Raw genomic sequence first — 23,615 nt, 5'->3', positions numbered from 1 at the left:
GCTTGGGGTGGGGGAGGGGACACAAGACTGGAGAAGAGAAACACCTTCAAACCCAAACAACCCTATTTTCATTTAAAAACTATTATGATTCTGTGACTATGTTCTCTGAAACATCCCATTTGTACAGCTGGGAGGGTGTCCAGGTTAGGAGATGTGACAGACAATAACTATTTCCCATTGCAAGAGCTCTCTCTGAAGGCTGGGTGGTTTCCCAGAGGGAATTGGAGGGAATTAATGGAATGCAGGGTGACATTCTGAGTGAATTAATGACACTGCAGGGTGTTAAAGCAGAGGTGAATACTCTGCACCTACCTTTTGTGATGGGTATCTCCAAAAACCCTACAATCACTTACATCCACTTCAAGAAGCATCCTGAAATCCAAGAGGAGCCAGAAAAAGAAGAAAAAGCAAAAAAAAAACCCCACCAACACAGTTTAAAAAGAACCCAAACCACGTCAAAGACCAAAAAGTTGTTTTAAAATGTGTGGGAATTATATTTCTGATTCAGAGACTCGGAAATGTCTCATAGTCATAAAACCATAAAACAACTCTAATGCCAGTCCAAGTTTCACAGTGGCAATATTCATACATCAAAGCTGAGGGGCTGTGAGCTTCCAACATTTTTAGGATGGCATTCATCCTGATGACAGAAATAATTATGGAGAGCTACTAAGATGATTAAGGGAGTGGAGCATCTCCCTTATGAGGAAAGGCTGAGGGAGCTGGGTCTCTTTAGTTTGGAGAAAAGGAGACTGAGGGGTGACCTCATCAATGTTTTCAAATATGTAAGGGGTGAGTGTCAGGGAGATGGAGTTAGGCTTTTCTCAGTGGTGACCAGTGATAGGACAAGGGGTAATGGGTGTAAATTGGAGCACAGGAGGTTCAAGTTGAATATCAGAAAAAATTTTTTCCTGTAAGGGTGACGGAGCCCTGGAACAGGCTGCCCAGGGGGGTTGTGGAGTCTCCTTCACTGGAGACATTCAAAACCCACCTGGACACGTTCCTAGGGGATGTACTCTAGGGGGCCCTGCTCTGGCAGGGGGGGTTGGACTAGATGATCTTTCCAGGTCCCTTCCAACCCCTAGGATTCTAGGATTCTAGGATTCTATGATTCTATGAATGTTAACCCGCAGAGACGTCAAGCTCCTGGGAGAAAAAAAAAGTGCCACGGCTCCCATCTCCAGCCCCACCAAATTTTAAAAGCTGGTGCTTGTGAAAATGAAGAAAGAGCAAACTATACACACGTCACAGGCTTTTATCTCTCTGGTAGCTTTCTTGTGCAAGGACAATAAACCACCCCTAAAATATGGAAATTGCTCAGGGAGTCATTTTTAGCCTTTGTCCTCTGCAAGGCTCCTCCATCACTGCCACAATTAGTTGTGTTGCACTACAGAAGTGCTGCCATCCTGATTTATTTTGCACCAGCCAGACCCTGCTCATCAAACTCCAGACAGAGTGGGTGCCCCAGCCCTGGCAGCAGAAAAATCCCACAGGAAGGGACACAGGATTAAATCATGATTTTAGAAGGCAAGACTCAAGAAATAGTCATTGACCTGCCCCGGGTGGCACCAGGAGCATGAAGAAGTTTCCCAAAGGAAAAGGAGGAATAGTCCTATATTTTAAAATTGATTTTAATTGATTTTTTTAAATTATATTTTAATTGATCTGATATTTTTGCAAAGCTCCATGTCAGGTATTCTGTATTCCCACCTGGGCTGGGCCTCTGTGACTCCACAACATAAAAACCTTCACAGGTGGAGAGGAATCTCTGCACTCTCCCACGTGCAAATCACTGTTTATTGGTGGTAAAATTGAACCATTTCCTGAAGGTCAAGAGTTTTCAAAGCAGTGCTAAGAAATAGGAATTTCCACACCCTCCATTGGCAGGATCCCATGGAGTCTTGGTTGTGTTTGCTTTTCCTTCCCAGTTTTGCTCAGTTAGCCAGGAACCAGGACTAACCTGGCTGCTGCTGACCATGACTGTATTTAACAAGCCACTGAGAAAAATCTAAAACTACAGAGGTGGTCAGTTAAAAAAAAAAAAACCAAGCAACAAACCCAAAACCTACTAAAATGTCACTTGGTGTGACCACTGGTAAATACCAGCATCTTCCTGGCAACCACCATTTGGTGGAGACCAAATGAGGAGGATTAATTTTTTTTTTTTTTTTTTTTTTTTTATTTATTTTTATTTTTTTTTTGTGATTTGCACAAAATAAAAATTTCTGCTTTTTTTTGGAAACACATGAAACCCAAAAATTTACAGTGAGTGAAAAGGTACTGGAATCAAGTGGAAAGGCAGATTCTGCTGCTCTCACAGATACAGAGGCAGCAAGCTGGGTCATGTGGAAGAGGAAATGGATTTGTGAAGGCAAACTTGAGGGTTTGAGTCAAATTTCACAGAGTGAAACTGCCCTGCAGCAGCACAGAGGGGGTGGCAGGGGCCAGGAGCACATCCCTGCCCTGCTCTCCATCCCCCGGGGCAGGAGCTGGAACCACCTCATGCAAAGGGTGTGATGGTGCTGAACAACCCCCTCAAATATTCCCCAACCCACTCTGCAAGCCCTGAAACCAACATTTTCCAAGTAATGTGTTTCCAAAAAAATGCAGAATTTTTTATTTCAAATGCAGCTGTCCTCAGCCACAAGGCCTGCTTGGGGTTTTATTGCCTGTACCCATCTGAACCAAAAGGTATTTTACAGAAAGAAAAAGTGAAATAATTGAACAGGGCTTAGCAAAACATCCCCATTAAGCTAGTGACCAAAACATCTACTTTTTATCTCAGGGCTGTAGCACCTCTGCTGTGTTAATTAAGCAATGGTTCAGAGCAGGTGATGGGCAGCCAGAGAGACCTGACTACACTCTGAGTAGTTCCTAACACCAGCACATAAATGATGTGCTCATTTGCTGATCAGGAGGAGTGATTTATAAAGATCAAATTCCCAACCAATGCAAAATGACACAATGCTTTATATGCCAAAGAGCAAACAATCCAAACCACCTGCCCTGGAGCAGACCTGAACCTGTTGCCCATCTTCTCCTCCACACAGAGTGGAAAAATCCACTCTGCAAAGTCAACCCTGCCTCAACAACCACCTGGGCTTCCAAAGCAATGGTTGGATGACAGAAATTTAGAAAAATGCCAGCTTGGTACAGAACTGCTTGGGTTCTCAAAGTCTTTTAGTGGCCTGGTGCTTGAGTTGCATCAATTTGAAATGGAGATTGTGCCCTGACCCAGTGGCTTGCCCAGCTGCTGGCAGCTGGGAGCATCCATGAGAAAGCTGAGTACATTACTGAGCATATTTGCAGACTGGCAAATTAAAATATCAGTAACAGCCCACGTTTGCAAGTGAGAAGAGAGCAATTTAATTTTTTCTAATTTTTTTTTTTTTTTTTTTTTTTTGGTTTCTAAGTATCTTTTCGTAGGCCAATTACATCAATTCTACCCACATGGGTCATTTGTCTTCTTTCATTTAAGGTTGTTAGAAGTAATCAACAGGATCTCCATGCCTCAGTTAGCATCCTTCATTATGTTCAGCAATCAGGATTTGCCCTTACATTGCTCCATGAGCTCCTCCAACCCCTTTTCCTGCATTGCCTCGAGTGACTGTAAGGAACCTCATTAATTACTGGACATGATTAGGTCACAAACCCAAAAAGTAACCAAAGATAAGAGAGAATATAAACAGTGTATTAAGAAAAGCTGTTTCTCCTTCCAGTTGGGCTATTTTCTTAAAAAATATACAACCAGTAGAACAAACACCTCATGTGCAGACAACACGATGTGCAGCCAGTGTCCAGCCCATGCTGGGCATCATTCCTGAAGCCAACCCAGGAAACTGAGTCAATAATGAGCAAATAACTCATCCCCTTGTCTTTCCCACTGCTTCTTTGCATTAATGTGCACTCCAGCCAGCACCAGTTGCTGCCTAATTAAGGGGATGACTTCCCATCCCTCCTGATGGACCACAGGGTCCTGCACAACAATAATTTTGCCATCTCTTGAATGGGAAAATGAATTTAAAACTGAGAAAGATGAAAGTCCAACTGGATGCACTTTGCCAGGCATCAGTGAGCAGCAGAAAATATGATGGTGCCTGTGCTGCTCCCATCACCCAGGAAGCTTAACAAGATTCACCTTGCCAGCAGGAAGGACCAATTTGCAGACCTGGCTGCAAAGACTACAAAAGCAGAAAGAGCAGCAAAATTAAACACAACCCTTGTCATAACCTGGGGAAACCATAAGGCATGGCTGGCCAAGAAGCCAGTTTCTTTTAGCTAAAATAATTAGAAGTAGAGGAGAAGCCCTTCTGACTTCAGACCAAGACCACCTGAGATCTTGGACACGTTTTTAGGTGGTGGGGGATGTTACCACAACTGCCCTGCAGTGGCTTCTAGAACATCAGTAGCAGGAACAGGGGGATCTATAGGCTGAGAGGAGATGTCTGGATGTCAGGAGATGTCTGGATGTCAGGAGATGTCTGGATGTCAGGAGATGTCTGGATGTCTGACCTCCCTCCATCTGAGGCAGTGATGTGATTCCAGCCCCGTGAGGAGTTTGGAAAAACATTGTAGGGGGAGGTCTGGGCATGGAAAAGCAGCTCCATCAAGCAGGCTCCTACCAAAATATTTCATGACTCCAGGTCATATAAAACCCACTGTAAAGCAGCACTGCAGAACATCACCAATGAAACTGTCAGTGAAGAAGGGCAAATGTTGCTAAAGGAAAATCACTTTTCCCACAGTGCTCATTTTCACCCGTGCACGTTGTCCCCTTGCACTGTGAATTAGTTGTGATCCATTTGGTGTTTTTTTTTTTTCATTTAATTTGTGATTTTTAGTCAAAAACTCCACAGCATGCATAACCATCATCTACTTCCTAGTGGTCTTATTAAAAAAAAAAAGAAAAAGAAAAAAAGGAGTGAGGGGTCTGAACTCCCTCTGGACCAGTGCTCACTCCTCTGTTTACATCCCTGTGTTGAACAATAAATTTACTCACAAATCCTGTAGGTCTTTGCTTCATGCAGGGGTCAGGTTCCTCATTACAGGGGGTGCCAACCAGAGCGTCCTGGGCTCCCCACAGAGCTCCCAGCTCCAGGGCTGTGCTTGTGAAATGCCAGAGGTGCCAGAGGCCCCAGACTGAGACACCGTGGGCTGGAAGAGACAGGAGGCACAAACCACAAATACCAATGAGGATGCTTGCCTGGAAAAAGAAGTTAAAAAAAAAAAAATCTATTAGTTCAGATAGCTGCTGTGAGGTGCTCCAGGGTTGCCATAGAGATTCAGTGGATTCATTTGACCACTCTAAGGAGAGAACACAAAATACTCTTACCCTTAATGTGCTGATCCAAAGCCCACTGAAGAAGTTTTCTCTTGACTTCAATGAGTTGTGGATGATGTCTCGAGAGCAGCCCTTGATAGCTCATTTCTTATCACACTGAGCCCCTTTTATGTCCTCTGAAAGGTTCCTGCTAAAGGCTTTGAGAAGACAGGGCTCACTTGATCAGGCTTTCAAGATATGCTTAATTTTAAGCAGAATCAACCCAATGACTCCCAATCCAGTAAGGTATTAGAAGAAAAAGCCTTCCTAGCACCACAAAGGCAGGAAAATTGCCCCTGGCTCTAAAACAGACTGCAAAAATGCAGTTGGATGGACAGCTGTATCATTTTTCCACCCCACACCCTCCATCCATCCCTGGTCAGGTCGTGCCCATCGCGTGGTGGGGCGGCACGAGGAGCTCAGTTTGTTTGCTTTAAAGTTTCTCTGCCATCCTCTTCTGCTATTAAACCAAATTTCAGTAGAGTGAAACATTGCTTCAGACTAATCAAAAGCATAGCATTGACATTTTTTTTTTTTTTTTCATCTTTTTTTTTTCCCCAGCTCTTTAAAGGTTTAAGCAGGCTGCTCATCAGTGACATCTTGCATAAACGCTTTGCTGGGAGAAGTAATTTGTCATGAGGAATCTTTAAAGTGCCAGAATATCTGATAAGTTAAATCCTGATTTCCTTATATGACAAATGCTTAACAGTTGTCTTAGAGTCTTTCTGCACTCTGATTTTTATCTCTGCTTTATTACAGTAATAATAACATCTAATATACTCTCTCATATCTGTCTTGTTCTTTCTTAAGGTCAAAATTATATCCAGAGCTAAAAGCAGCAGGAGACTTCTTCCTTTCTTCCTTCCTCCCTCCCTTCCTTCCTTCCTTCCAGTATTGTAAAGCAATAAATTACCATGTACAGGCAAATAATAGCAAATTAGAAAATCTAAACAGGGTATTTATATATACACTTTAATGTATGCTTGGTAATCAGAAAGCCAAGTATTGGTAAGCCATTACAACAACTAATTTTCAGTCTTTCCAGTGAATTAGATGCTATTACATCAGGCTACTTAATTGCCTTCCTTGCCAATAATCTGCAAAGAAGAAAAAAAATGTTAATTCTCTTCCTGTCTTCGGGCAGATTTCGCTCAGTTGTTTTTTTTTTACCTATTTGCTCTTTTCATTTTCACCCAGGGGTGACCTTAGCTGTCTCCTCGAGAGGCACAAATCATTTTTAGAGAGTAGAGGAGCAGCAGACAAGGTGCCCTGAGGTGCAGGGACCTTTGCAAGGTGCCCTCCCAGGGGTGGGCTGGGGAGGTCCTGCAGCTGAGGGCTGAGGACAGGCTGGCTGCTAAAATCAGTGACTTCTGGACCCAAAAATGGCTCCCAGAGCCTCAAGACAGGGACCCACCAGTGGAAACTTATGTCCTCCAAAGGCAGATGCAATTTAGAGGAAAGTAGGGTAAAAGAAATCCCACTGGGCTCAAAGATTCTGCATGATTAAAAAAAAAAAAAAAAAAAAAAAAAAGAAGAAGAAGAAAAAAGAAAATCCATAGTAGTCCTAGCTGAAGATTGAATAAACTGCACTTTGAAAGTCAGGTTTGGCAGCAGCTGTAGTGATGCACCAGGCACACCCACATGAAAGCCACAGGGCTCCCAGGAAGGTAGAAAAACCCCCAAATATTCAGGTGCTCAGCCCAGTGCTGGAGGTGATGCTGGAGGTGATGCTGATGGGACAGCAGAGCTGATGCCCTCCACCCAGGCTGCAGGGATCTCCCTTCCCTGCCCCAACACCTCCAGAACACTTCCCAAACCCATCAGTCAGGACACTGCTCACGTGAGGTGGTTTGATGAAGCTACTTCTGACTTTTCTGATGGAGAAACAGAGTAGAAATTGAGTCACTGAAGGGCAAAGACTGAATTCCCACCCAAGTCAAGACTGGTCAAGGCATTCCCAACTTCCCAGCCCCTTGACAAAGCACTCCCCTTTTTTTCCACCCTGTAAATTTGTTTCCTTTTCTCTTAAAAAAATTAAAATAGTAAAGAAAGTCAACAAAATATCTTTTCAGAGTAATGAACCCCTTTTCCCCAGCCAGGTCTGTGATTCACCACAGGCTCACATCCCTGTTGTGGTTCCTCTTGTCCTCTTTGCACTGAAAAAAAAAAGATATTTCATATCATGTTTCCACTTTCTGTCAGCATAAAAATTAATGTGCTGAGCAATGGCACCCTTAGATCCCTATTTTCTGACAGAGGCCACTAAGGTGGTTCTCTCTCTCTTCTTATCAAACTAAAGCCACCTTTAAAGTTCAGCAGACAGCTGAGCATTTCATGTCAAAGGCAGGATAGGTGGGTGGGGATGGCAAGAACTATTTCTATTAAATCAGTTGGATAATCTGCATTTTTCCAGGCTTGCTGGGTGTGATTTAGGTGAAGGCAAGACTTACAGCTCTTGGTGGCCTCCACATACCATCTTTTTTTTTTTTTTATATATATATGAACATCCCTCAAGGTGGAGTGGCTTGTCAAGGAATGGCTAAATCATAAACAGTGGGTTTTTCCTGGAGCCAAGAAGCTATTTTTCTTGCAGCTCAGGTTTTCCAAAAGGAAAACAAAAAGGGAGGAAGGTCTGTGCAAGCAGGATCCCAGCTCTCCATCCCTCTGAGCACTCCCTGCTCAAAGGCCACTGCCAAATCCCTACAGGAGGTGGTCAGAGACCTGCACAAGAATTGATAAGGAAGAAGCTGCTTTTCTAAGCCACCCATACAGCTCAGCTGGCTTACAGACAACCTTGTTTTGCACAAGTTATCAAGGCAGAAATGTATTTGATTATGTAGAAAAAGGTTAACTGAAACAGATGTGAAAGCCCAGGACAGAGATAAAACTGGATTTGTTTCGATTTTTTTTTTTCTTTCTTGAAAAATAAGCTGGATGGTGATCTGAGCTACAAGGAACAGTCCAGAGCCACACCAAGTCTGCACAAGGACATATTTAAATCCATGTTAATTTTTCCCCAGCAGTACTGCTGGGATCCTGCCCCCAGGACCCATGTTTAGCAGGTCCATACCTCTGGGCTGCTCTTACCTGCAGAGCCACAGTCACAGGCCAGGACTCATCCCCAGCCTTTCAGCTTCTCATGGCCCAAAGGTGTTAAAAAATACCACTCCTTGGGCAGATCAGGAGAGTGGCTGAGCTGGAAAGTTGCCTGTGCAGGACATTTGCTATGGGTGGGATCCCAGCACCCTGTCCTGCTGCAGAGACTCCTGGGTGTCCCCACCTTGGCTGCTCCTCCCACCCAGACACTGCATGGATCAGGCTGCATGAGGATAATAATTACCTACCCTTTCCTTGAATATTTTTATAGTTTTCTGGGTGAATTTCTAGGTGTCACTTCACTAGGAGCTACAGGAGCTCCCCAGCCAAGCCACCACCAGTACCCAAACAGGAGGGGGTTTGGGCAGCTTTTAAAAATACGACGCTTTAAGTATTTTTGTGTTGAGAAAGGCAGACAGGAGCCTGTATGATCTCCTCAAATCAGCCAGAAATCAGCCAGACAGAGTCCAGAATCCCAGTATGAAACTGGCACAGCTCCATGCTCAAGTCACTTTTCTCCATGGGCTGCAGGACGCAGGAATGGGCATCACGGAGGGGATGATGCCTCCCAGCTCTGCTTTGGTTTACTGGTGCTCTCCTGGGTTATGATATTTAAGAAGGCAATATTAGAAAGCATCCATAGAGTGGTTTATTAATATCTTCTCTTTGAACTGAAAGAAGCATTGCATGGACACTTTGCAAACATCTTCAAGCCAAGGTCACAGCTTGTTACACTGCATTTAAAGGAAACAGCCACAAGGGAGAATTCACACAGCTGTAACTCAGAAGATGACTTTTCCTACACACCACATTTACAGGTTACCAGACCAAGGACCTTATTTTTTGTTTGTTTGTTTTTGTTACAGGAAATAAATAAAAAGACACAAACCCCCTCTTGTTAATTACTGCACCCACAGCTGTAGCAGAAAGGGCATTTGGGATGTTCCAGCAGATGTGTGTTGCCTACCTAAGTCAATTAATGAAGGCAATGGGAGCTGCCCTGATGTGATACCCTGCCTTAGAGTGACTTCCCAGGACTCTTCTGGAAATGAGATGACACATCTCAGGAGACTGTACCCTACTAAAGTTGTTTTAAATAACTATATTAAAAAGAAACTCAGATTCACCATCAGGGCCGAGTCTGCCCTTCCCCTGTGGCCCTTCCTATCATTGAAAACCTGAAATGAAACTTACTTTAAATCTGGATTAAAACTGCCAGAGTGGTCATCCTCAAGTAAATGTGGTTTTGGGACAGGCAAGTGGAGCCATGCCTTGCCCTGCCTGTGGGTTTGTTTCTACAACAGCAAAGAGGGATGCTAGGAATAAAAACCTGTGGTCCCGACAGGCTGCACGCACACAGCTCTTCAATGCACAGGACTATTTTTGTATTAATCAAGAGCAAGCTGATTAAATCTGTAGCTTTACAAAGCAGGGGAATTATCTGGATGAAAACATTCATTTTGCTACAAAACTTTATGATACTGTAACTTGGGGAACAAAGCCCTTTTCTGAGCAAACCCATCTGCTCCTCTTGGCTGGCGCTCTTTGAAACAAACATCTGTTTACAGGATGAAGACAGGGGCACGCTTGTCTCTGTTGGGTTTTTCATTAAAAAAAAAAAACACATTTAAAGGGTTTTAAGCACAAAGTGAAGCAAGAGCTGCTAGAATGGGAAGCGTGGTTTTGAGCATTTGGTTATGACTTTGCCCTTCGAAAGGAAGTTTTTTTAATTCCCGATCCAACGCCGTTGCGGAAGGACCTTTTGTTGGGAGGCACCTCCAGGAAAGGCTTTAAAAAAGCCAGGTCTTCATTCCTGCCCACCCTGGCCAAGCAGTTATTCAGCAGGAGGAGGCAGGAATCAGATTTTCCATACAGCTGGCAATTCAAGTAAAAAGGATTGCTGCTCTGAAGGTAGAAAACAGAAGAAAACAACAACAACAAAAAAGAGAGAGAGATAAAGAAAAGGTGAAATTACAAACTTGTGTATTTGCCAGGACTTGTCCAGTATAAAAAGCAAAAAAGCAGAAGCACAAAAACAATTTATGCTTAGAATGACAAGGATGAACTGTTATTTGCTATAAAAACCAGACACACATATATTTATATAAATATATTTTAGCTTTCTATAAAACTCGACTGTGGTATTCCTGGTGTAAAATACTGACACAGTTAAAATGATCTTTACAATATGAAACAAATTGTTCTCCATGATGCTGACCAGTTGGGAGATGTAACACCATTTCTCTGGAGTAGGACGCATGTTTATTGCTGTAAAATGAGATTTTTTTTTTCACTTAACAAAGAGACAGCATCTTGTTGTCACTTGGATGAAGTCATGTAGTTAAATGAGGGAAGGGAAGGGAAGGGAAAAGGGAGAAGGGAAAAGGGAAAAGGGAAAAGGGAAAAGGGGAAAGGGGAAAGGGGAAAGGGGAAAGGGGAAAGAGGAAAGGGGAAAGGGGAAAGGGGAAAAGAGAAAAGAGAAAAAAGAGAAAACAGAAAAGAAACCAAAGGGAAGCGAAGGGAAGGGAAGGGAAGGGAAGGGAAGGGAAGGAAAAAGGGAAAAGGGAAAAGGGAAAAGGGAAAAGGGGAAAGGGGAAAGGGGAAAGGAGAAAGAGAAAAGAGAAAAGAGAAAAGAGAAAGAGAAAGAGAGAGAAAAGAGAAAAAAAAGAGAAAAGAGAAAAGAGAAAAGAGAAAAGAGAAAAGAGAAAAGAGAAAAGAGAAAAGAGAAAAGAGAAAAGAGAAAAGAGAAACGAAAGGGAAGGGAAAAGGGAAAAGGGAGAAGGGAGAAGGGAAAAGGGAAAAGGGAAAAGGGGAGAGGGGAAAGGGGAAAGGGGAAAGAGGAAAAGAGAAAAGAGAAAATAGAAAAGAGAAAAAAGAGAAAAGAGAAAAGAAACCCAAGGGAAGGGAAGGGAAGGGAAGGGAAGGGAAGGGAAGGGAAGGGAAGGGAAGGGAAGGGAAGGGAAGGGAAGGGAAGGGAAGGGAAGGGAAAAGGGAAAAGGGAAAAGGGAAAAGGGAAAAGGGAAAAGGGAAAAGGGAAAAGGGAAAAGGGAAAAGGGAAAAGGGAAAAGGGAAAAGGGAAAAGGGAAAAAAGAAAAGAGAAAAAAGAGAAAAGTGAAAAGAAAAAAGAGAAAAAAGAGAAAAGAGAAAAAAGAGAAAAGAGAGAAAAGAGAAAAGAGAAAAGAAACCAAACCAATATAAATAAAATATAAACCACCTGTAAAGCAGAAATTTGGAGGAGGCAGCTTCCTGGTAGTTATGACTAGTTCTAGTAGTAGTTATGACTCAGATTAATAATACAAACGGGTTAAAACCCAGAGAAGTTTGTGTACACATTCCTCTTACCTGCACTTTGCAGCATAAAAATGCAAACTACAGTAAATGGGATACAAACTGGAGCTGCACCTTCAATCATGGAGATTTACCAGCTTGCTGATTCTCTCTCTGAAAGAAACACCCTGCCAGCATGCCCCCAGCTGCTGTGCAGCACTCTTGCTTGGGCTGCTACTTCAATTAATACTATTTAGTACTAAACATTTTTTTCCATTCTCTGCCCCAGCTCCCCCACCCCCAGCTGCCTCTGGGTTTCATCCCAGCCTGAAGTTTCTCCCTAACTAGAAGAAATCCTTTCTTGCAAGAACTGGTGACACAGAGGATTTCCCCCCTGAATTTTCAGCTGTTATTTCCCAGCCTACACAGGGGCTCAGAATAAACTCCTGTTATTTTGATATTCATTGGAATAACAAAACTCACTTTCCCTTTTATGTCATGGCCATAAAGAGACCCAGTAAGAAGTGGGGAGAGTCAGATCAAGCTGTGCCTGAACTACCTGTGAGCAGAACTGAAAGGTAATTCAGCATTTCCAGGAGTAAGAGGGACAGAGGCACTGGGCAAGTGGCAGATTAAGGCTGAGGGGAACTTCCTATCAATAAAACAGAGCTGCAGGAGTAGCTCCCATTGCTGGTAGCAACACATCAGCTGAATGGAAGGATAATGATGCAAAAATATCACAGGAAACAAAGAAGTGGGAACCCTGGCTCCTGGGGATGATTTTACAGCAATAAAGAAAGAGGGAAGAGTGGCTGAGACCAGGGAAACATCAACATCAGAAATAAAATCCCTCATTCCTCATTGGCAAAGTGTCAGATGGTGGATGTGTGGTTTGACCAGCAAGCTGGGATGGGAACCTGGCCAAGATCCCAACTTGGAAGGATATTGGCATTAAGTGTCCTGTTCACTTGGGTCCTACAGGAGGTTCTGTTTCCTTTCATAGTTCCATCAAATCTGTGCTACTGATTCTACTCAATCATTTTCTGAAACTTCATGGAAGAATTCCCCTTTTCCTACACACTAACAGAGACAAATAAAGCTATTGGTTAATAAGCACTTACTGCTTAACTAGCAGTAAGTGAAATTAATCCATGTATCTTCTTGTACCTGTGAGATATAAACAAGGAATTGAGATGAAAGGGAGAGATGCATCTCTTTCTTTTCTCTTTTCTCTTTTCCATAGAATATTTCAACTTCAGCAACAGCTCCCCACACTCTACATTAAATATGCAGCAGGTTTCTCACATGATTATTTTAGAGGCTTGCATATTTTATCAGTAACTAAGCAAAAATTGAGCTTCGATACTCCAGGAAAATTAGGAAATCATATTTTAGCACTAGATTAATACAAGTAGCATCCTTCTTTAAAAAAAAAAACCAACAAAAAGCAAAAAAAAATTGATTTAAATAAAATAGCTATTGAAAAGAAATGAAGCAACTGATTTTCAGGTATGTAGGCACCCTGACTTACCATGGAAGGGGCAACTGGATAACCCGAGCACACGAATATCACTGAGATCCAGAGAATCAATCCAAAGCTTAACCTGCATAGACTGCAGAGAAAAACTGAGATCAGTTAAAACTTAAACCAAAAATCAAGCACACAAATGTTAGATTTCCTCTAAATACAAAGCAATCTGCAGTGTCCTTACCTGATCATTTTTTGCTCCCGAGTGTCTGTGTGTGTACATGCAGTTAAACTACCAAATTCCACACATCCTTTCAGTTCTTTCTTAGATGACCATTTTATACCAGAGTTCAGGAGTAAAAATGTCACCAAAGCTGATTTTATTATGACTAATTGGGCCTTGTTTGGCCTTTTCTTCTTTTGAAATGGGAAAATGGCACGAGCCCACGGTCAGCTGCCACTGTGAAACCAACACTTGATTTCATTTAAAGTGTTCCATGAAAATGTCCCTCTCCAGTGGGTTCACTGTTCAGTCTGGATCATCATGGCAAATATGGGCAAAGGTCTGAAGATTTCAAAAATACGTTTCAAGAATTTATTTTTTTTTTACCACTTTTCATATCAAGAGCTTGCAAAGCCTGCCTGCAAGGGAGAAAAAGTAAAAGTGCACTTTTTAAACAGAAAGTTCCTTAAGTAATGTTATTAGGCTTCAATACATAGGAAAATAAATCATATAGAAAGAGATTTTTCTTCCTCCCCCCATCTTTAATTTTTTTTTAAATGCTTAGTTTTCAATGCACTCCACTTTGAAGTGTTTGCTTTTAGAACTTAAGTTGTTTGGAAGTTGCTTCCTACTCTTGGATGCAGAGATATCTTAGCCTTAGAGTGATAAATTCACTCACCCAAATCTTCAGTGGGATTAATAAACCCTGTTAATCTCCACTGATGGAGCAACTGTTTAATGTTTAATGTGAGAGGAGGACAAAGCAAGGACACCAAACACCTCCCAGGGGGCCCCAAGGAGGTGCCCAGGTGGACCCAGAGAAGATGAAGCTTTGTGGAGCCTGGAGCAAAGCAGGAGGTTACAGAAACTTCAAACAACATGGGAAGGAAGACAACTCTTGTGTGGCTTTCTAAGGCAGGACAAAAAGATGATCAAAGGGACTTGTTAAGGATGTTTCACACAGTGGGTGGGGAAGGGAAAGAGCTTCAGATGGCAGCAAATCTCCCCAGCACTCTGCAAATCACATCTGATCTGAACATTAGAAAGAAAACAAAGGTTAATCTGAGGGCTGGCATCTATTTTGTTCATGTTGTATTATAAATGTATGATAAAATGTATTATAAATTCTCTTTCCAGCTCTGCCCAGGAGTCACCTCTGACAGACTGTGATCCTCAGGACCTGAGACAGGCAAGCAACATCTGGGTTTCCCCCCCAGCTGTATCCAAGAGCAAATTCTACCTTTTCCAAGTTTTTTGGCCAGCTGGGCAACCCCAAACAGCAGACAGAGGCTGAGTGAGGAGAAGTTGTTGAGACATCACCAGCCCAGAGCTGGGCTCCAGGGCTTTGTCCACCTCTGAGCTGCAGACGAGTGGCACCATCTGAACAGAGCAATGATTCCAGCTCTTCCTTTTCCTTCTCACTTCTTTATTTTTTTTCCTAAGCTCTCCAGGATGCAGCTAAAGCCACCACAACCCTGCTTTGCATGCACCAAGTGCATGTGGAGATTTAGACCCAGTCAAGATGCTCCCACTTCAGGTTTGGCTGAATCGGGTCGAAAGGAACAAGTGGCAATTGACATTTCTCTCCTCTCCTCCCTCTGCAGAGCAACTACTCTGAGGCCCTGCTCCCAGCCATGGTTCACTGGCAGGTATCATAGGTCAGATGAGTCATTAAGAACCATAATAAAAATCCCCAGCATCCATAAAATACAGGTTTTATGAGAATAAATTGGCAGCAGTATCATCCACTTCCCTGGGAAGCCAACAACATCACCTCTTCCCTCTGGCTTGCCTTGTTACAGGAACAGTGCTGCCACTCTCATGTGGTGTCCCCACAAAAAATGTATGGGACAGAACACAAAGCTGGTAGATAAGACTGTAGAGCCTTGATATTTAATAAGATGAATATAATTAATACGATGTAATATTCTCTATAAGCTTTAGAACATGATACTTCCCTCCCCTCGCTCACAGCAGGAAATCTGAAGTGTTTCAACTGGCAGTGAGTGCCCTGGCTAAGGGATCAAAATCATAAAAATAAATCATAAAAATCATAAAATTGAAAAAAAATCCACTGAAACATGTCTGCATGGCCCACTGGTAGAGCCCCAGACGTGAAGCTGCAGCAAGTTTGCTGTCCAGGTAAAGGCAAAATCTTCTTGTGCCCCTCTGGGTTGCTCACAGTGAAACTCAGCATGGTTTTTTTGTTTGTTTGTTTTTGCAGAAAGCTGCCTGGATATTTTGGTCTGAGCCCAAAGTTTTCCCCACTTTCAAGAGCATCAAGAACCTAAGGAGCCAGGATGTTTTGCTTTGAGACCACAGCAAGGTGAAAAATGGAAATTAATCATCCTCACATCCTATGAAACTGTTTCTGACTCAGTGATAATAGAAAATCCCAGCAAGACACAAACCCAGAAGAAAAACACAAGTCAGAAAGAGGGTTTAACCCTTCAGTCCTTACTGCTGTGCTCTCACCACCACCAAGGGGACACAACCAAACCCACCTAGACCCCATCTACAGAGTCACAAAGGAGCTAAAACGTTGCTGTAGATGCATGTGTGGCTAATCCAGCACGTTTCCCTGCCAGGAGAGTGTGTAATCCTCTTAAACTTGGTTCTGACCCAGAAAAATCATGTCCCTGGGGTTAGGAGCCCAAAGGATGCAGGTGGGGTAAGCACAGCTCTTCCCTCCTGCCCTGGGCTGTGGGACCAGGCACTGACCAAGCATCTCCAGCCTCTCCATGGAGGGAACAGCTCCTGTGCTCAGCCCATGTTTAAAAGACACCTGGCTCCTTTTTTACACCTAATTTTCAATGCAGTCTCACTCAGACATCATTCCTCCCTAAGCCTCCATCAGCAGCAGCTCGAGCTCCAGGTTCTGACACACAGAAAACAAACCCAAAAAGGCATCAAAACAAAAACCAGCAAGGTCTCCTCTTGGCTCCTGTTCCAGAATGACTTTTTGGTAGCCTGGGTTTGTCTGTTCATGTGTGACAGGTGGGAGGTGCACAGAAAGCAAGAGGTGCTCAGCTACACAACACTGATGGACCCAGAGATAACGTGAACCTCAGGGGCTGAGTTACCACCTAATTTCAAAAAATTCCTGCATCACAGATCTAGGTAAGGGTGTCCCTGCTCAGTGCAGGGGGATTGGACTAGGTGACCTTCAGAGGTCCCTTCCAACTCAAATTATTCTGTGATGATCAGAGCTGAGCACATCACTGTCCCAACAACAGGGATGAAGCTGCAGCCTGATGCCCCATGCCAGGAGTGCAAATTTGCTCCAAAGTCACTTTTTTTTTCCATCCTACCTCAGCCAGGACATGTCTGCTGTGTCACAGTCACCATCTGCAGGATTTAAAGGTCTAAACCATCACCTATAATTACATGTATTCTCCTTCCTGGGGCCAGACAGAGGTGACGCAGAGGTGACGTGGGCAGAGCCAGCCTGAGTTTCCTTATCTGGGTCTGGCAGCCCCCTCCCCAGCACAGGGCAGAGCTGCTGATGGCCCCAAATTCTGCAGTGATGTAAAACCTGCCAAGCCAAACCCCCTCATCTCCCCCAGACAGCACCTTGGAGCTTCTCTGCCAGCAGCACAAACCTCCACACAACCTCAGCTACCACGCTGCTGTTGTGTGGGAAATGACAAGAATAATGCTTTGGGGGGAAAAAAACCAACCAAAGAAAATAACCCAACAAGCCCAAGCATATTTAAAGGGGACAGGAATCTCTTCAATTTAGAGGTGCTCTTGCATTTCTGTCAGATTCCTTAGTCTGCCTTCAGAAAAAACAATCTGCATGAAGCACAGAGACATGAAAAAGAAGTTGTCGTTGTTCTTGCACCACCACCACCAAATCTCAAAGTCATTTGATAATTTATCTGGAGAAAAAAAACCAAAACACAAACACACACACACACAAAAAAAAAAAAAATCAAAAAAAAGCAGACAAAAACTTTGCTCAACCCATGAAAGGGAGACTCAGTCACTGAAAAGTGTGGGAAATTGACGTTTTTGCTCCGCTTATTTGCGCACACGACATAATTTATGCATTTGGGAAGATCTCAAATAGATCCTACAGGAAGCTGCTGCCTCAGAGAAGATGCCAGCACTGAGCTAAAAAGACACCTGTCAAAGCTGAAACCCAATTTTGGTTCAGATGCAACAAAGATCTCCCTGATCTGAGCAACTCTGCATTGCTGTTGAAACAGAAGCGAGAAAGAGAAAAGAGCCCAGACAGACAAGAAAAGGGAAAGTTTTTTTTGAGGAGAAAAGGATGTAGGAAAGCCTGATGTGACTTAAGAAAAGGAGATCAAACTTTAAAGGGATCAAACTTTAAAGGAGTCAAGGAAAGCTAACGTAAATAGTATAAACAGTAGGGAACAGGGAGAAAAAGTCAGGTGGTTTTGAAGGGCACAACGTTTTATACAGATTATTGTTCAGTATCTCAGGGTTCTCCAGTGGATCAGGCTGAGAAGGACAAGGAAGAATATTTTTTATCAGGCTATGCTGCCTACAGAATATTCTGGCTGAAGTGAGTTTGTGTTTTTTCATCCACATTCTCCAGCACAAACCCATTTTTCCTGCTCTCCAAGTCCTTGAGATGTCATAGCCAGAAGCCCCTCTTTACATGGGAAAAAAAAAAAAAAAGAGTGATTCTGGGCAAAGTCAGTCGTGGTACCACAGCTGCCCCAACAGAACCATGACAGTGGGGAGGCAAAAAGTGGGACACAAAGTGAGGAGCTGGCATCACTCCAAGGTCAGGGAGGGACACAGAGGATGCCAGATGCTCATCAGGACACCCACTGTCTCCAGGCTGGACAGAGAGAGGTGGACTGCTCACACCTGAGCAGGTTTTTTATGCCATCTGGAGTGACCATCAGGGTGGAAAACAGGTCAGGTGGATGCAAAACATCTGTGGATGGCCTCGTTTCATCTACAGACAGCCCTGGTCTGCTCAGCTGAGAGAGAAGGAAAGTTACAGAATTCTGAGCAAATATCCCCTCTCCAAATCACAAGGCAGAGGGGGCTTGTTGCCTTCTGAACAGCCAACATTTCAGCTCAGCACAGATCAGCTCTTGGCATTTCTGCAGAAGGGTGAGATGCCAGTTTGAATTTCTGACAGGAGACCTGAAGTACCTTTAAGAAGTAAGTGGCTACATCTGGACCAGCAGCCACTGTTTGCAGGGGGTGAGAGGACACACCTTTTTTCTCCAAAATACAGAGCATTTTCCATCTGTTCCTCGTGCTCTTCTAACTCACTATTTTCTTCCTACTCCTCTGTGCCAGCTAAATAAACAAGGATATTGCAGTCTCTCCCAAGGAGCCCCTTCATAGGAAGGGTCTTCTCTGTACTGAGCCACTAACCAGAAGACAAACAGGACCTGAACCTTAGAGCAAGCTTCTCATCCTGAGGCTTTCAGATGCTTGAGATTTGCTGGTAGGAAGATGAAATCCAACTAAATCTGCCTTGCTTGAGTGGCAGTGGAGACACAGAGGTGGTACCCAGGCACCTTTGGGATTACATGAGTGGTGCTGAGGAGCTTCACTACCTTGGCAAAAGGATTTTGGGGCTTATCACTGAGATCCTGTTGCAGCTTTGGGTTTTTCTTGCTCTGTGTCTGCATTCCTGATGATGTTTCAGCACAGGATTAAACTCCTGAAGAAGTTACATCTGCCTCCCTGGTTCTCCTGTGTACTTGTGTCAATACTGGATTTATGAACCTCATCCTTCTCCCTGTCACCACCTTCTGAATTCCCCTTTTAGCATCAGGGGCTTCAGGGTTATTTTCCCAACCTGCAGTCCTACCACAGCTGCTGGATGGAGAGGTACCAACTGCTCCTTCCTCATCAGAAGTACAGATTCCTACGAATAAAATAAATAAAAGAGAAATAAACACAAAATCCAACATCAGCAAAGCTGACATAACCTGAATAGGAATAGGAAAAGCCACAGATGCTGAGGCTCTGGACTGTTCTCTGGTGACAGGACAGGGGGTATTCTCTACCTGCTCACTACAGAGTTTCCTCACTCCAGTCTCCCTGGGAGTGTTGAAACCAGAGTGCAGGAGAAGGATCTGCTCTCCAGTCAGCCTGACACTGTATTGACTGCCAAAAGCAAACATGGAGTCCACAAAAAACCCCCCTGTGACTCCTTTTTAGTTCCAAAGAGCCAGCCTGCTGACAGCCAGCTCTTTCATTCCAGCAGTAAAAGTTCAGGCTTTTCAACCTTATTCCCATCACACGAGTGCACTGAAAAACATGACATGATGGGCTTCAATATTGCACTTTCCAACAGAGACTGAGCAAGACCCAGCTGTGAGGAGTGGAGACAGACAAGGTATGACTTTCAAAGGGGCTGAGGGCTCTTTTTTTTTATTTTTTTAAAGCAAGAAGCCCTGGGAGGTGAAAGACTCTATTCTGCAGCTGAGCAAGGAGGACACCTGAAAGAACACTCCACGCACTCCTCACCTGCATCCCTCTCCTGGTCCTCAACCCTGCATAAATAACCAGGTGAGTTTGGGGAGACCCAAACCATCTCAGCAGGGTTTAGGGGTGTAGAAACCATGCCCTGGGGACAAGGTGCTGCAGGGAGCATCATCACCACTACCTCAGGGGCTCCTGACCTTCACCATGACTCCATGAGCTCTGTGATGCTCCCAACCAGAACCACAAATTATGAATGAGCAACTAAGAGAGCAAAACCTCACGCAGCCCCCAGCCTCTTCACTGCACCAGGACCACATTACAGATAAGAGATCCCTTGAAACTCAAACAGCCCTACACTGCTCTGCCTTGCCAAGTTCCATAACATCACCACTGCCTAAGCCAGCAGGACAGGAGCTAAAAATACTCTGATAGAAAGGCAGAGTCTCTTAACATGTGCTCCTTGAAAGCTCTGGAGCTCCTGGCCTCAGGGCACGTCTGTACAAAGCCAGCTTGGGGACCCAAAACTCCACAGCAGGGATGTGGCCAACCCAGAGATTTCCCATTTCCCTGGAAGGATCCACAGCTCAGCCCAGATGTGGGTTCTTGGGGTGCATCTCAGAGCTTTCCCTGCCAAGCTGCACACGATGCTCTCAAGCCACATCAAATCACTTCATGGGCCCTGGAGCTGGTGAGCTGCAAGTTTTTTTTTTTTTTTCTCTTCCCAGCATCAGAGAATTTGCATTCCTTGGGGCTATTTCCTAACCCACAACCTCTCCCCAGTGCCCAGTGACACACGTGGGGTGGTGTGGAATAAATCAGGGCTGGGGATGGATTGGTGGGAGGGAAGAGCCCACTGTCCCCATGCAGACTTCACATCACCTCTTGTCCATCTGAGGTCAGTCCTGTTTCCCACAGGAATGAATTCAGCACAAGAACAAAATGTATTTGCTATGTTTTTTTCCCCTGCATAAAGTGATCTTCTCCTTCTCCCCTCCCTCTGTTTTAGCCATGTGGGTTTTTTTCTCTTAAGAAAGGGGCAGTTCCTGGTTCCCCCACCCATCCCTGGCCCTGAGCACCACGTTTCACTGTGGGAGAGGAAGGGTCCTCTCTGCCCACTAACCAGAAGACAAACAGGCCCTGGACCTTAGAGCAAGCTTCACATCCTGAGGCTTTTAGATGCTTCAGATTTGCTGGTAGGAAGATAAAATCCAATTAAATCTGCCTTGCTTGAGTGGCAGTGGAGACACAGGTGAAGCCCTCACCCACCCACACCTCCCTGTGACCAGGCCAGGCACCTTCCCAAGCACAGCACTCAAATCCTCTTTATTCCAGACAACACCAGACCCCCAAATAACAGCCAGAAAAAAGTCTCCACAACTCCTTCAAACCAGATTTGCTTTTTTAACCTCTGCAAAGCCTGGCAAGGCACGTTTGCTGCCTGCAGGCTCTCCAGCATGAAGAGAAGCTGGCCAGGCAAGCCCTGCATCCTGCTGGGGATGAAGATGTTACAGTTGCCTGGGAAACAGCTCCCTGGGATCACCAGGACGTGCTGGAGATGTTTGCCTGCAGATACAAGTTTATCACCTCACCTAGGAGAGAAATCCTGGCCACAGGATAAACTTTGAGTGTAACCTGCAGGAATCAGCTGACTCCCTTATGGTATTAACTGGAATTTCAGAGCTAAACCCACTATCAAATGCCTCATTGGCCAACATCAACCAAATCTTACCTGAAAGAGGAAAGGTGGGTTACAGCAAGAGCATCTCAGTCCTCAGGGCACAAGGATTAAATCCACTGCTGCACTGGTCAGACAAAGGACCTATAACCAAAGGAGATGGGATTGTTCAAGGGCTGAGAGCTCTGAGCACTGAGAGCACTTAGATTCAGTATTTGTTATTTTTATTTTTTTTTCCTATTTTATTTTTCCTATTTTTTTTCCTATTTTCCTAATTTTTTTCCTATTTTTTTCCTATTCCTATTTTCCTTTTTTCCTATTTTTCCTATTTTTTTTTTCCTATTTCCCTATTTTTTCCTTTTTCCTAAGAAAAACTACAATACTCACAAGAAGGAGCAGTAGCACCACCAGGCAGTCCCCATGGATGGATGGTGGGATACAGGAGCATCTTCCTCATGGCAATGAGCAAGGAGGGACTTGTGCTTAACCAAGAAGTTGGAGTTCTGCCCCATTCCTCTCCCAAGGCTTCAGCTGGTACCCCCATCACAGCAATGCACTCAGCAGTGTGGGGTGAAGAGCAGGAGTTGGGAAATGCCAGTTTGGGGGGGGAAAGCAGTTTAAAAGCATGTGGGAAAGAGGAAGGGATTAAGTTGAATTGACATTTTATTGTAACATAAACCAACAAGCCAAATTAGAGCCTGAATATGGTGTGTGTGTGAGAGAGGTTTTAGGGGAGAAAGGACAATAAAGAGGATCTGGCTCAAAACTTCCTATTTCTGGCAGCCATTTAAACAATGGTACAATTCCATTGCTTGCTTACCTTCTGGGCTTTAATTCCTCCTCTGGGTGCAGTCAGCTCCTAAGTTATAATCCAGGCTTAATACTTCCTCCTCATAATTTAGGTCAGAGGCTGGGAAGCAACATAAGAAATACAGAGAAATGTCCAGGTTTGCAATAGGTGCCACAGCTCCAGCCTCCCAAGGCACCAACTGCACACACTCCTCTGGAAGAGCCTCTTTTCTGCTGCAAAAGAGGGGCTGGAATCCCTGCAGGATTTCAAACCTGAGCTTCTGAGCATCTCTCTTCAATCTCAGAGGCTCCTTCTCCAGCTCAGGGCAGTGAAGATCCAGTTCTGCTCTGAACCTTCCTGCCTGGGACCTACTCACCCCTTTGCTCCTCTGCCAGGCTCCAAAAGGAGCCCAGGGGAATGCTGAAGGAACCAGTGGGATCGTGTCTGCCACTTGCCTGGAAAATAGAATTAAAAAAGGTGTTCAAATAGCAGATTGCAGTCCAGGAGCATCATTGGGGTTTATTTTTTCCCCAGTCTTTGGCTAGCATTCCAGTCCTTCTCTTAAAAAACACCCAGAAAACCAATTCCCCCTCCACTCCTCTCTCTCTTACAGGAATTTCAGGGTTGTGCTCAGGATTTCAGCTGTGGTTCTGTTTATCACAGGAATGACAAACACAGTTATCATTCATTCCTGGGTGACTTTTTACAGTTTATTATGCTCATACTCATCCAAACATAATTACATTGCAGAAGGCTATAAACTCCACAGATTGGAGGATGTAAGTACCTTTCTTCTTGTATTTATTAAATTGTGTTTATAAACATCCTTACTAATTTACATTGCATCTTTCTCATTAAATATAATAGCACAATACAGTTGTCTTCCATTCTTAATGCTATTTTTTGGTTTTAGTTTTTCTAAAATACACTTGTATACATTTTTGCACTTCAGAAAATCATCTGGAGCCTCATCTGAGTCCAGCAGGACCAGAGGTTTTTGCTAGGTCACTGTCAGGCCTGGGCAGGGTTTGTTCCACCCAGCTTGCACAACATGCTGTTAAAACCACAGTCAGGTTCTTCAGAACTGCACAAACAGAACTGATTGAACTTCCAGGAAAACAGCATGCAAAATATTCCTAACATGTATTTGAACTGTAACTGCTTGTCCTTTTTTTTAAGTATGTCAGCTCTGGCTTAATTTGACTGAGGCTTTCAGGGCTTGTGAATTTTTTTTTTTTTTTTTTTTTTTTTAGGAGAAAAAGGTAGAAATAATGAATCACATCAGAGGTAAAGATGCCAGATTATTTTAGTTCACATCTGATGATACTGGGGAAAACACAGGTTTTT

General features: G+C 43.9%; 1 protein-coding gene across 1 annotated transcript; it reads right to left on the bottom strand.

The window, feature by feature from the left end:
* Window positions 1-8,237: 8,237 nt before the first annotated feature.
* On the bottom strand, window positions 8,238-22,460 carry NPS (neuropeptide S). Its single transcript, XM_071749677.1, has 5 exons — window positions 21,866-22,460; window positions 21,533-21,622; window positions 13,396-13,793; window positions 13,215-13,296; window positions 8,238-10,321 (listed from the first exon to the last, which is right to left on the bottom strand). Exons 3-5 carry the CDS (start codon window positions 13,401-13,403, stop codon window positions 10,112-10,114), a joined length of 300 nt encoding a protein of 99 aa, XP_071605778.1. The 5' UTR covers window positions 13,404-13,793; window positions 21,533-21,622; window positions 21,866-22,460; the 3' UTR covers window positions 8,238-10,111.
* Between the last annotated feature and the right edge of the window lie 1,155 nt (window positions 22,461-23,615).

This window comes from Heliangelus exortis, chromosome 7, assembly GCF_036169615.1.
Source record: "Heliangelus exortis chromosome 7, bHelExo1.hap1, whole genome shotgun sequence".
NCBI classification, from domain to species: Eukaryota; Metazoa; Chordata; class Aves; order Apodiformes; family Trochilidae; genus Heliangelus; species Heliangelus exortis.
This window is presented reverse-complemented; position numbering and strand designations above follow the sequence as displayed.